Raw genomic sequence first — 14,609 nt, 5'->3', positions numbered from 1 at the left:
GAATGAAGGAATTAAATTGTAATCAACACTCCTCTCCCTTTACTTCCCTCCCCTTTTTTTCCTTTCCTTTTCTTTATTCAAATTAAATAATTAATATCATCAACTAGTCAAACTATCTAAACAAAACATGCCCCTTCAAAAAAAAAAAAAAAAAAAAAAAATCTAAACAAAACAAATTGTCAAACACAACCCATAAGGCCATTTTTTAATTAACGATAAATTATTGAAGATTTACATGACATTTTCAGGGCAATTATCGCCATTACATTTTCTAGTGTCTATTATATATTTATATTAGTTCAACTTTTTATAATTAAACTTTTTATAAGTTTCGAAGCATTTGATTTAAAGAATACCATCTATTAGGTTTTAAAAAATGGCGCTACATTGTAAAAACCCTAAAATTTACTTTACATCATTTCACTAACTTGATATTAGTACATATGAAACATGTTCTATAGATATTGATTTGACATTGCTTGCTGACATTCCCTTCACAATATCAAGGTTTTTTTAGAGTTTAGCCATGGCTGAGGGAGGCAAATTTGACTTTGTAGGAAGCTTGAGATCCATCCATCCTTCATCATTCACTTTCGAAAAATAATGGTTCACCATTTCATCGCTAACTAGATCCAATCGGGAAGGACTCCACTATACCCAAAAAACAACATCCAAAGAAATCAAGTCTGATTCAAAGAAACTAAGGCCTAGCGAAGACATCAGACACAATCACTCTATCTTGTTGGAAAACTTAAATACGGAGTATAAAATTACCTTAGGATTTCTGTCTCTGTCAATCAAGATTGCCCTGCAACCCTGGAATAGAAGTAAAAACTTTAGAACCACACAAGGCACACAAATGACAAGAAATTAAAGACAATTTAATTTAGTCAATCAAAACCTCAAAGAAATCTCTGCTGAATTCTCCTCGCAGGACATGGCAAACCATCCTAAACTCACGGATAAGGCATTGACCAACACCTTGAAGTCTGCCTTCTCTGATCTGATATAAAATACACAATGTATTAGTATAGAAGCATCTTTAAGATTATTACAACTTTCAGCAAGTTCAACATAGCCCCCCATTTTCATAGATTTGTTCTACTTTCCCCACCCTTTTTAATGGCCTCTAGTCTTATGGTCTTCAAGTTAAGAGCACTTTAGACCAAACTAGTTGAGCAATACAGGTGAAAACTAATCTACAAACAAACAAAACACATAGATACATTGTTAGTCGTGAAACTTTGGCGAACAAGTCAGCATATCTATTTCTATTGAAACTTCCACTCAAATCCTGGATCCATTTTGTCAAAATCTCATAATAAAATGGCTTAGATATGCATGGACATAAATCATTCTTGAAGAACTTCACATAAAGGGCTCCCCATATTGTCATATAAACTCACAATACTCTAAAATTTAGCTGGTATAACCTGAAGAAGATAATCGTACCGATTTAAGGGAGATTTTTAAACTTGTTGGAGAGGCTTTCTTTAGTGAATCTATTGCTGCAGAAATCCAATCACCATTTGTCTCAGCTTTTTTATTCTCCTTTTCCTGCCAAAGACAATTCTCTTTTTAAATTAATGTGGAAAACTACATATCAATATATCATGAATGGAAAAATCACAATAACCTGAAAAGTTTCAATATAAAATATCTCCAGAGTAGTAAATTTAAATACGATGAACGTATCTTTAAAACAACTTACAAGAGCAGAAAAAATTTCTTTAACAGTTCTGTGAGAAAAGCACTTGTCAATGATATGCAACCTACAACACAACAGATGAAAGTAAGGTGGAAAATTCTAAAAACTGCCAAGTATGATAAAATATTTCTCTTCTTTTCCATGCTACCACAATATCACATATACTTCATGCCTTCAACAGAAATATCAGTATACAGGTGATATTAAAGATTGTGAATCATGATTTCTACTAGTATTCATGGTAAAATCAGCAAATAATATGTTTTTCCCCAACTCTAATCCTGAATTTTCAGTTAATATTCTAAATTGAAGTATATAGATCAAGAAATAAACCTAATATTGAGAAAGTCAAGTCTTAAAACTTCACATTTTCTATTACACTATCTTTACTCATTACCAGGTGTGCAAAAGAAGGGGGGGGGGGGGGGGGGGGGGGGGGAGTTATGCTGGCATTCAAGGAAAGTTCTGGTATAGCATTTTGATTACGCATCTTTGCAAGATTAAGTATTGGGTTGGCGCAATTCAGTTTTTCCCTCGAGTATTTGATAAATGATAAGGGTTCCATGATTTTAGTAACCAGAAGACTTGGGTTTTGTAGAGGGAGCAAAGAGTAAAATAAAAAATAAGAACAACGTGAGCTAAGAAAATGCAGAAACATATGCGCTATATAACAGTAATGTAAAGCAAATCCATCTTAATTTCCTTTTAAGACTTTCTCCTAATATTTTTGTAATATTTTCTCCCTTTTTTGTTCCCTAACCTCTTAAGAAAGAAAGCCCTTTAAGGTGGACTCCACACCTAGCTTATAGCAATAGTTGTAACAGAGGTTTGCTTTTGTAAGTACTTTTATGTTTTGGGTAACTTTAAAGGGTTGTAACATCAATTGAACATGCCAGTAACAATTCCAAGGTTAATGCATTGGATCTCAATAACAACTCGCTTCTAGGGAGCATAATTTTGTGGCTCTACTTAGTCTGCAACTAGTCAACTACAATATGACTAAGATACCATATTTCAACACTATCTTTGAATAAAAATGCTTCAGAAGCTGTAGCAACTTGAAATTGTCAGTCTCAGTTCAATACCAACCTGCTTGACAATATAGAGCTACACAAAATGTGGGTTACCAGTTTAACATTTGTCTATTCCACCGAAATTTTCAAAGTGAAACAAAGAAAGTGCAGAAATTAACAATAATCAATCAATCAAACTCTTATTAGTGGGTCGGCTACATGAACCAAAAATGATTATACCATAAAGTCATCCACAAAAATCTTCCTCCTCCAAAAGTGATAAAGGAGGAGGGTTACGGCAGGCCAGTGACAACCAGTGTAAACCTTTGTCACATCCCATAACATGAGAAATTAACAATAATATGATGATAATTTTTATAGTCTAACTTTTTCAAAATTTTAATGATATGAAAAGAAAAATTAGATTGCACTTGAATGTGAACATGTTCAAAGAAAAGCATAAAAACACATTGAACACCTAATAGTTGAAGATGTCTGCATCTTTAGCAACTTGCAACACATAGAACTACATACAACTAAAACAACTACAAAAATAATCAATCATAAGCACAATTCTTACTTTCGAAAAGCGCTCTTCTCTTTCAAAACAGGTTGATCAGCATATTTATCAAAAATTTTACAAATTTTCGATGGATCATCTAAGTTCGCCTCACAAAGCTCTTCCTCCAGCAGCGACAATTTCTGTAAATGAAAAATAAGGAATGCTACACACAATTAATTAATTAATTAAAGGCATTCTTGAAAAAGTGAGCACAAGTCTTGTCAGAAGTTGTTATCTGGAGCTGTAGCATGATATGCTTCCAACCCTAGATCACGGAAAGACATTAAGCATCATTTGTAATGAAATGTCAAATGCAGCTCTTTTACAGAGAAGCCAGCATACAATGCTGAAGATATAATCCTTTACTTCACCAGTTTGTCTACTGCCAAGTTTCTCAGTTTAAAGGCAGATGACATGGACAAAAAATGTAGTTCTGATTTCTGAAGCACCTTTTTAATAAAATTATTAATTGTTATATGTTGCCATAGATAAATGTGGATAAGTGTGAAACCATCTCCAATTTAGGAAAAAGGATATAGAAAGAAGATATGGTACTTTAGAGTCTAGCTCAAGGGATTAATTATACTCATACAGTGAGAGTCAGGAATCCTTTTTTCAGCAGTGAATTGTGGAGAAAAGTTTGATGATCAGAAAGATAAACATTCTTCCAAGAGCCAAACTTGGAATCATCTAATCTTCTAATGCTTTTCATGCAGCATTGATATGAAGGTCTTCCTTCTAATTGGGTTTTTTGTGGTAGCTTTGTACCGTACTGAACTTGCTAACAAGATAAAAGCCCCACGGCTGCTTTTTCTTAACTCTTTATTAATTATGAAATATAGACAATGAAGGTGATATCCTATTAGCAATCCTTTCCATTGTTTCTTAAATTGACTTTCTGTTTTCAGAGTTTCACATCTTTGAGATAAATCAAGTTTATCACTTGTGCTCTCTTCCAAAATCTAAAACCAAAATCGTCTCATCCCAATGTATAAAAATTATCAAGGCACGCTAAGGGTTATGCAGCGCCTAGGTGCGCCTAAGGCGCGCCTCAGTGCGCCTCATTGAAGTGAGGCGCACTATATAAACAGTAAAAAAAATTAGGCAGAAATTTGCTTCAGGTACGCCTAATTAAAAACGGCTCGCAAAGGCCAAAATAAGCGCTTACCCCCTATCACCTTGCGCCTCAGCGCCTTAGGCGCGCTTTTTCAAGCACTGCTCATCCCTATACTCTCTATTTAGTATTTAGCCCTATTGGGTAAAACCCGGACTTCAGATTTAAGATTTTATGACTTCTACTGTATTCACAAGGTTAAGATATACTAACAGTGGAGCAAGAATCGAATGGTGACATGGCATGGTGGAGCAAGAATCGAATGGTGACATGGCATGGTGGAGCAAGAGTTGAATGGTGACATGGCATGATTAATACTAATGGTGCAGGTAGTAGATGTTGAGCTCTAAATCCAAACATAAGATTCTTTTTTGGAGTCTTCAGATTTATCAATAAAGATACCTATCAGCCTTATTCTTAAGACAGTTAAAGTGATTACTTTGAGAGTTATAATCCTGATTATGATTTGGAGCAAACATTTCTTTACTAAGCAAGAAATCTTGCTCTCCAAATGCATAAAACACAAGTTCTTTAAAATTAGATAAGGTAAGAGTGTACCGTGGAGTGAACAAAATGAGTTGCTAGACCACAAGCGAGCATCTCTCCACCATCCAACCTAGTTCCAGTGAGACCAACATATTCTCCTACAAGTAATATCAAGAAGCAGATTACAAATGCTTAAATTTGCTAATGAGGGAAAAACACTTCTATGTTCTATATAGAGGAGTGATGGGACAAAAATAAAATTAGTCCACCCCCTTTCATCTTAATGAAATAAGTGTAAGGAACATAAGAGTTCTACAGCATTAAATACGTGTCACTACAGATATCCAGGGGATTTCTTTGTTTTGTTGTCTTCTAACCCCCTTCCCCTTTCCTTCTCTTTCCTATATATGTGTAGGAGTTCAGACTACATCATATATTCATATGAGCACGGCTGAAACTCTTAGAGTAATGACGCTTTTTTGAGTGTATGATGTCCATTACAAATTACAACCATATTCCCTTGGTGAGTTTGAAAGTCATTCTTCCTCTCTACTTTGATTCACGATACATTCCAACCTAGTGTAAATCCATGCCTTATTATGGTGGTGGAGTTGACAATGTAGTAAAGTTGACAAGGCCAGTTAAAAGAGACAGCAGGTGAAGGTGTTGTGTCATCCTATCCCCTAAGGGCGGAAAGTAGAGAGAGGTTAATATGGAAGAAGAGAACAAAAGGGGCACTGGGGGAGAGGGTAGGGCAAGGCCAAGAGGATTAAGGAGGGCCATGTGGTATCCTAGGAATGGGCAAGAGGAGGGAGCAGGAGTAAATACAGGAACCACTGAAGAATTTTGTTGCTGGTGTTTTTGTAAGCAGGGCTTGTAAGAGAGGATGGGGTGAGTGAAGGGTGGAAGAGGGAGAGAGATGATTACATAAAGGATGCAGGGGTGCAGGACAATAACATGAACACTAGTGGTGGTTAGTCAGTACAACAATATGAGCCAATGTGAGCCAGGGTGAGGGCCTGGGGGCACTCTCCATATAATTTTGCACAATGTCCACATACTAAACATATTGGAGGTGGGACTGGATAAAACGAAGGCGAAGTTCTCTTATCAGCTTCACACAAAAGGTTTTATGCATTTCTACGAGTCTCCCTTTTAAGTTCAGTGGATACTAGCAAAGCATAAGGCAATTAAATCTTTCTCTTCCCTATCCGAAGAATTATAAGTTGGTGAGACACGTAGAGATATGTTGCTTTGACATTTATGTACAGAAAATAATTGAAGGAAACACTGCACTCCACTGGTGTATCTTAAATATACTTAAATGCTATATAAATCAATAAATATCTAGAAAAGCGGCATAATCAACATTGGCTAATGGTATAATATCAATAAAGAAATAATGTTTGATTGCATATTAAATATCCATCTTAGACTTCAACTGTTGTCATACACTTTGCAGGACGCGGATAAATTTCCCTCAAACTAAGATCGACGTGTCAGGAAATAGCATGAAGTCACCCCTACTTCTAGTTAGAGTTCTACCATTCAATGAAAGAAACATCCTTCCGATTTATTTTCCATGTTAAATAGAAAGAAAATGAGACCCCAAATTATTTCAACAAAAAAAAAAACACATTACCATCACTTTAGGGGGTGGGATTATTCATATCAAATTTTGGCATGTGGTAATGTAATGGGGATCTCATCATGTAAATAATTTTCTTCAAAAATATGATAATAGATGATGTAAAGTGTTGTTCCAAATTCTAAGTTCTTTTATATGATGTACATAATGCACAATCACTACCTTAGTACAATTTTAGGACATAAGAGTATTTTAGTCAGACAGCAATGATATTTCTATAAATCCTTAGCTGGGTCTCAAAAACTTTATAAACTTACAATATGAACTGGAGATGCTTACCAAAGAATCCTGGTAACCTTGACAAGAAATAAGAGGCACCAACATCTGGAAAGAGTCCTAAAGCCGTTTCAGGCATTGCAAAAATCTGCAGAAAGCCTACTTAGACAGCCATTCAACTTTTAAAAATTAAAATTATAAGGCAATTAGCAAATATAAATCTTTAGAGCCGATATGCTGCACCTCTACTTTCTTAGCAGACGGTTCCTTATGACGATTCATGTTAGCCAATCCCAAATCATTTTGAAACTAAGGCTTTGTTTGTTTTATATACTGCATCTTTAATCTATAAAGGAAAGGGCAGGGGGGAAGGGAGAGGGAAAGGAGAAAATGGAAAAGAAAACTACAGATTCCAATAGTCTAATACATCGGTTCACAATTCTAAAAAACGAAAGGACAATAATAACAAGATGCCTAACATAAGGTCAAAATGCAAGGTCACAAGAAGACAATGAAAACTTTCTGTTAAAATTTGTTTAAAATACATGTAATCCCTTCAATGTCTGCCACTTAGGCATACGTAATTATAGAAGTTTCTACAATATTGGCCAAATTCTCCCAGCCTTACAAACGAATGCATGATAGTTTAACAGTTTCCACGGCATTACTAAATTGGAGATGTAAAGAATTAAAAAAAAATAAAAATTAAAAACCGAGTAAGATGGTACCGTATTCTCAGTTACAATGCGAAATCTACCATGAAGTGATGCACCAGCTCCACCTCCCATGACAATACCATGAAGAATCGAAACCTTCAATGGTGTTTGCACACAAAGTCACCGTCAAGATATGACATAGTTTAATCAACTGAATTGAAGGGCAACTCAAAGGAGGCAAGATATTTTTCAAAAATATTTAAGGGAAAGGAAAATGGAAGGGGTGGATAAAATTAATTACCTGGGGTTTTTTGTATGTTGCCAAGACATAATTTAAGGTGAATTCTTTCTGAAAGAAGCTTGCACCTAATCTCCAATCACCTGCTGTCAGCATTAGCAAAAGCTACTCAAATCTCAGTAATTCAATAAATACAGATTTTTTAAAAAAAAATTATGTCATTTATTAGGGATTCAGGGTGTAGCAAAAATAAAGAGATTAAATGACAGAATGAGAAAGTCAATAAGATCATTTTCACTATTTCTGCCTTCAAACGTAATACACACTCACACAGAGCTTAGATAGGAGAATTTTTTAAGTAGCAAATTGTTGACTTCTGAATTTCTGATAGGCAGATATAGGTACCAAAGATCAATAATATGTAAACATCTACAAATTTCGCAGGCAACCACTTTTTTGGACAAAGTTGTTTAGACAAAAAGTGCAATCTAAGACAATTAATATCAAGTCTGCAAAGTAGATTAAACAACCTTTAGAAATGTCACGGACCACAGCGGAAACATCACCTCCAGCACAAAATGCCCTTCCCTTTCCCTAATAAGAAAGTTAAACAAGGCACATGTATCACATATATTTGATAGATTGATATCAAGTACACAATACAAACCTTTGAAGGAAGAGGACCTTGTGATTACTAACACACATGTCCCATAAAGTGCATGGCATACCAACAGTGGCAATTTGACCAGTTTTTTGGATAAAAAGGCACCAAAGGATATACATAAAATGGACCTTAGAAACACAATTGATTGCGGCTATTTTGTATTGACAAAACAATGATGATAAAATAAAATACAAGAAAACGAAGAAGAAGGAACAAGTTCAAACAACAGCATGAGGCTAAACACTAATCCTCCTTCTTTGACTCAATCAAAAATCAAAACTATGCATGGAATTTATCACAAAGTATAATCAATAGCTGGAGACAAAAATTGAATCTGCTAGCTTAGAATACAAAATATTACATGGGTCAGCTGCATGTTCAATAAGATAGTCAAGTTTTTTCCCAACCAACTAAAGATGTACTTAAATATAATTATTGACTTTGGAACATAATTTGGGTAGGTGTTTTGAAAGCTTAAGGGTTCAGAGAAGATTCTTGTCCCTTTATTCACCTTCACTAACAAGAATCATGGTTAGATTAGAAATTAACAGAAAGTGTGTTAAAAGAGAAAGGGGGATTTAGAAAATGCACCTTTGTTTAAAAGTCATATGAAAAGGGCTTTTAAGGTACAAGTTATCATCTCCATAAAAAAAAAAAAAAAAAAAAAAAAAAAAAAAAAAAAAAAAAAAAAAAAAAAAAAAAGGTACAAGTTATCATCTCCAACATGTTACACTTTAAACAATTTCTCTCATTAAACCTGAGCATGAATTCTGTCACAGTACAAAAATGTCTCATTTTACATCTACTAATATTAAGGAAAATTTCTTACAACATCTTAGTAAGGTTCTATTCTTCTCACCTTATTTTCTAGTAATTTCATAGAAATAATTCAAACGAGTGAACATTAGGTCTACAAAGCAATTTCCAAGAATCAACCAAAGGAGAGGGGCAACAAAAGTAATTTCATCATGATTCAATAATTAGGTGTTGTTTGGTTTACATATAAAATCCTGGGAATTGGAAATTCCTAGGAATTGCAAAATGAGCAAGTTGTTTGGTTAAATAAAATTTGGTTTAATGGGGGAAGTAGAACTTCCTAGGAATTTCCAATTCCCACAAAATGTAGGAATTTACTTACCTAGTCCCCCCTAGGTAAGTTGAATTTCCTATGGGAATTAACTTCCCTCATTACTAACCAAACAACTTTAAGAGATTACCATGAATTTGATTATGGAATTTATTTTCCGTATATTAGAAGTTCATGGGAATTTTCACTTCCTATGCTAACCAAATGACCCCTTATTAGCTTGAAGAAGATGGTATTGAATTAAGCTAAGCTCTCTTCAGTCTTCGGTCTGCACACCACCTTGTTTCAGGAATCTATAACATATTTACAGATCATAAAGAATCAAAGAAGAGAGAATTTAATTTTTACTGCCTCTAAATGAGAAGAACACGTTCTTCCATCCATCTAACCTCTAGATCTTTGTGATAACGGTTCACCCCTAAAGGCATACCTATGTAACACTTGACAATGCTGCTAAACTCTCCTGAACAATATGTTACAATGTAGAACCTAAACAAATACTCAAATACAGCTTGAGTTACAATTTTATGTACCACTAATCCACTATTCCTTTGAATCTTTGATTGACATGCATTAAAAATAAATAAATAAATAGATAAATAAATTAATTAATAAATAAATAAAACCTTATTTACAAAATGTAGTAGAAATAAAAATTTTGGCCGAATTACAAGTCCAAGGAATTTTATCAGGTAGATATTTGACTCATGAACAAATGGACTGCTCCCCTTGTACCCAAATAATAGTTTTTATTTCTCCCAAAAACCTTGTTCCTACATAAAAGTCTCATTTCACCTCTACAGCCAATTGACCAGATTGGTAAATAAAAAAGACCCTAGCGACAATTTGTTAAAAAAAACTTACTTCGGCGACAATTTAGTAAAAAAAAAGCTAACCATATACAACAATTTGGTAAAAACTATAAACTCAAACGACATTTAGACCAAAATTTTTTTCGACAAACTCTTGAAAAACCCTAATTTCTTTCGTTTATGTGTTTTTAAAATTTATTTTTCCCACAAAATTATACTAAATTGCGACACCGAATGTATTTTTTACCCTTTTTTTTATAACAATTTTGTTAATGAGGGGTAGAAAAATTAAGTGAAAATCAAATATTTAACATTTTTTTTTTCTTCCATTTGTAATTTCCTTAAAAAGGGTAGGAAAATTTGGTGGGAAGTTTATTTTATTTTTTGTAAAGACATGGAAAACAAACTAAATTAAGCATTCACAAGTAGTTTGTCGGAAATTTCTGTATTTTTTGGGTTAATTGTCGCCTGATATTATTTTTTTTTTTACCAAATTGTCGCTTGGGGTTAGTTTTTTTACCAAATTGTTGCCGGAGTTATTCCATAACCTTATTCTTTAATTCACCAATAACCAACCAAACTCCAATATAGGGCTTGTTTGGTACCATTTTTGGTTTTCAGTTTCCTATTTTTTTGAAAACCAAAAACAAAAAACAAGAAAAATGTGTTCCCACTTTTTTGTTGTCAATTTTCAAAATTTTTATGATTTTAATAAGTTTAAGTAATTTTCTATTCATTATGTGACATATATCATATACTTTTAATAAACAAAAAACCAAAAAACTAAAAACCACAACAATGCCAAACGATCCCTTAGTTTTTATATCACCTTTAAACAAAACCATAATATCTTTCTTTTTTTCCATGTTCCTACAAACTTGTGCAAAAAGCAAAGAGCCTTTTACTTGGGCATGGAGGGAGTGGATGAGATAATACCTTTAAAAGAACCAACTTGACATAAGGATCCTCCTCATACGCCAAAAAAAGTTCCAACATCCGAGAAATCTGCATAGAACATATGTAAATGTAAAATGGAGATCAACCCTATTCTAACAATTTCCTTTAAGTGCAAAGGATTGGATTACACAATTACTACAGACTTCATGTTGTTATTACTTCCTTCATTTTCCAAAACCAACAAAGATCATAAATTTGGTATGAACTCCCTCTTCTTTTTTTTTTGTTTGAAGTGCAACCAAAGCTTTAGGAGCTAGCGTTGAATTAGTTCACAGGTAAGGTAAAAGAAAAGAACAGACAATGGGTGTAGAGATATACTTCCTCCATTCTTTTGAATGCAACACACTTTTTTGGCACACACTTTGAAGAAGCAATTACGTACTGTGAAGAGACAAATTAATCAAAATAATACCCTTCTCTAATCTTGGTGTTAAAATTTTTTCATAAAGTAGCTCGTTTACCTACGCTAATTAACTAATTAAGTCCTAAACAAAGCATTCCAAAATAATGTGTTGCATTTAGAAGAAAACGGAAAATGTATATGATTAAAAAATGTAGAATATTTCCAGATTTATTACTGTCTCACTCTAAAAAAAAAGGAAGAAGAAGATGGAAAGTTTTGCACTTAACACAAACAAAAGAAGTCATGATAAATCCCACAAACTCATTCCAGGCTAACAATTATGTGCCTACAATGATGATGTGTAAACAAATTCAGCTCATAAGAATAATCCAAAAACCAAACCCCTTTTAGAAATCTGGTTAAGTGATAAGATGGAAATCACTATATAGCTGCTGAGGAAATAGTAAATTTGAGAGGGGCTTGAAGTACAATGGAAGAAACAAGTTCTTTCTTAACAAAGAAAAAATGTCTTAACAAAATACGAACACAAGAATATAATGCATGTCAACCAAATGCAAGAATCATATCTAGAAATAAAAACACCAGTTACACTTCCCAAATAACCCAAGATAGAAGCACCAAAAGTAGTTAGATGATATCCTATATCCCAATACTCTACATTGGAATATGACGGTCTTTTATGCATTTCTCTCTAATACTCTAGATTGGAATACAATGTCAATTTACGCAATTCTCTCTAATAAACTTTGTAGATTCAAAAGCATACATTTTAATTATTCTATACATCAATTTTAAATAAGTGCATCACACAAAGGACATATTCACTCAATTCGATGGTAACCAAAAATGTGCAAGCTCATAAAGCTATATAGATAAACTACATTAGTGCTAGAGTTCACCACATGCCACAACAATTGCTTACCATATAGTCAGAGAGTGCATTCAATTGCTTGGGCCGGTTCATTATAATCGCTTTCGCAAAGTGCTTGTCCTGAACCAAAATCTGAAAAGAAAAAATTGAAGATAAATTTGCACCAAAATATATACAAGTACAATCACCAAATCATTAATACCCAATGACATTAGTAGAAATTAAGCATTTCTAGCATATACACAAAATTAAGCATTTCTAGATTTCTCTGTTGTAAAGAATTTCCCTTCAAAAAAAAAAAAAAATACTTTGTATATCACCAAAATCGTCTCGAACAATCATGTCAATTGAATTTACACAAATTCATTAGTCAATTAAACAAGCAGCAACAATGAAATATCATATAATCACAAATTTAAAAAATAAAAAATACGAGTAAAAAATTAAAACGACAAGTAGCAACTACTGAAATCAAACTCAATACCTGATCAGACTCGGAACTTTGAGCATTTCCCGATGCCATGATCAATTTACCAACGTTTGCTAAAAATCTGAAAATAAATAAATAAATCTCAGTAATTACACACTCTCAATTCAGAAATTAATTTTAAAAAATAAAAAAAATTTTGATCAAAAGAGAAATGAAGGTAATATTGTTACCGTTGAAGGCTGTTGAATTTTGGTGTGCAATTTAGCAGGAAAATTTGGGGGTTTTCTTGGTTTTCCTCTTTGAGAAGATGCTTGCTACTTGTTGGAATGTGAATTTGTGATGCTAGTTTTCTTTTGTTTTGATTTGAAGCTCGTGATGCTAGTTTCCCAAACGCAAGTGCAACGAAATAAAAGGGCCAGATAAACAATACATTATGTTAGATGTGTCAAAAATCGACTAGATAACTCGTTTGACCTGGCGTAACTGAATTCGACTTAAGTACTCAAATTAACACCTCTTTTTATCTAAAGGTCATTGTCGTACAAATTTTTTTAGCTTTGATGATCATAATTTACAATTAATCATTTTAACAACAAATTATCAGCCTAATTGAAGCAAAGTAGCCATATAAATAAACTAACATAAAAATTGTAAGAAGAATTTAATACAAATTGCCTAAATTAGTGTTATCATAGCGGCAACAAGGAGGCAACAATGGATGTCGTGTCTAAGTTGTCTAAATTTAAGCTGGGTCAGAGGATCGAGGTGATTGCATATTAGTGAATTGAGGAAGAGAGAGGAAAAGATGAAAAGGCTAAAAAAAAAAACCATTACTAGAGCTTTATGTTTAATTTCATCGAGGAGTACATTTATGAATTTGGCTTTAAAACGTGGAAATTTATCTTTTAAAATATTTCGATATACTATACTTAACAATTTTACTATTGAGTACAATTTGTAAATTTGGCTTTACGAAGGTGGAGATTTATTTATGTAAAAGGTGGAGTACATATCATGGAAAAAAAACGCGGTCGCGGTCGCGTTTGCGGTAACGGTCGCGTTGTCGCGAAAACGGCTTGTAACGGTTAAATAGAACGGATCGCGGATTTCGCGGTGTGAATTTTTTAAAAAAAATCACACAAGTAGAATTTTTAGCTTGTTAATTCACGTGCTTTGTATTTATACCATATTATGCCCAAAACTATTACAAACATTAAAATTTTAATTTGGAGTAGAAAGCCCACAGACTTTTTCTTTAAAAAAAAAAGGGGTAAAGAGGGGTAGTTAATGGTTGACAGCTCGCCATAAAGGTAAAATAAATAAATGGGTAAAAAAGATGATGGAACAAAGCTGTCATAAATGCAGTAAATGTTGAAAAAAGACAAAAAAGTGGAGCAGCATGTGACTCTTTGACTCAACTTTTTTACTTATTTTTTCATTAAAAAATATATTTCCTTCAACTTCCTTTCTTCTTCAACCCCCGGTCCCTCACTTCTCTTCTTTCTCCATAGCCATGTTAGCACTGATACAAAGAAATGGAAGGCTGTTTTCGAGCATTTCAGCATGCCCAAACCGATAACTCGCAAATGTAACGGTTTTAGAACGGCGTTCTACCGTTACGGAACGGCCTACTCGCCGATTTGGGTGTGAATTTTAACTCGGCGTTATATAACGGCCTTTTTCGGAACGGCAAGTCTGAAACCCGTTACAAAGCGGGCGTTACATAACAGAACGACCGAGTTTTTTTATCCATGGTACATATGTATATATGCGACATTACTTA

At 33.6% G+C, this 14,609-nt stretch overlaps 1 protein-coding gene across 2 annotated transcripts; it reads right to left on the bottom strand.

Moving 5' to 3' along the window:
- Positions 1-339: 339 nt before the first annotated feature.
- Positions 340-13,237, bottom strand: LOC145613338 (3-hydroxyisobutyryl-CoA hydrolase 1-like). Of its 2 annotated transcripts, none has more exons than XM_081668424.1 (15): positions 13,057-13,237; positions 12,881-12,947; positions 12,448-12,528; positions 11,141-11,209; positions 8,172-8,235; positions 7,705-7,784; positions 7,476-7,559; positions 6,811-6,895; positions 4,956-5,041; positions 3,302-3,423; positions 1,712-1,772; positions 1,453-1,557; positions 902-1,003; positions 775-816; positions 340-651 (listed from the first exon to the last, which is right to left on the bottom strand). In XM_081668424.1, the coding sequence occupies exons 2-15, from the start codon at positions 12,917-12,919 to the stop codon at positions 514-516; spliced, it is 1,158 nt and encodes a 385-aa protein (XP_081524550.1). In that variant the 5' UTR covers positions 12,920-12,947; positions 13,057-13,237; the 3' UTR covers positions 340-513. The 2 variants fall into 2 exon arrangements, with proteins under 2 accessions (XP_081524550.1, XP_081524549.1); XM_081668423.1 differs by having other exon boundaries at positions 7,705-7,787; positions 13,057-13,222.
- Positions 13,238-14,609: the final 1,372 nt, after the last annotated feature.

Source organism: Chenopodium album, chromosome 25 (genome assembly GCF_948465745.1).
Source record: "Chenopodium album chromosome 25, dcCheAlbu1.1, whole genome shotgun sequence".
Taxonomy (NCBI): Eukaryota; Viridiplantae; Streptophyta; class Magnoliopsida; order Caryophyllales; family Amaranthaceae; genus Chenopodium; species Chenopodium album.
Note: the sequence above shows the minus strand (reverse complement) of the source record. Positions and strands in the feature narration are given on the sequence as shown.

Excerpts from the sequence above, each read along its gene's own strand:
- LOC145613338 (XM_081668423.1), bottom strand. The coding sequence starts at position 12,919 with ATGGCATCGGGAAATGCTCAAAGTTCCGAGTCTGATCAG. Across the intron at positions 11,210-12,447 it reads ATGCACTCTCTGACTATATG|ATTTCTCGGATGTTGGAACT; the intron begins GTAAGCAATTGT and ends TGTTCTATGCAG. Across the intron at positions 7,560-7,704 it reads CAACATACAAAAAACCCCAG|GTTTCGATTCTTCATGGTAT; the intron begins GTAATTAATTTT and ends ACACCATTGAAG.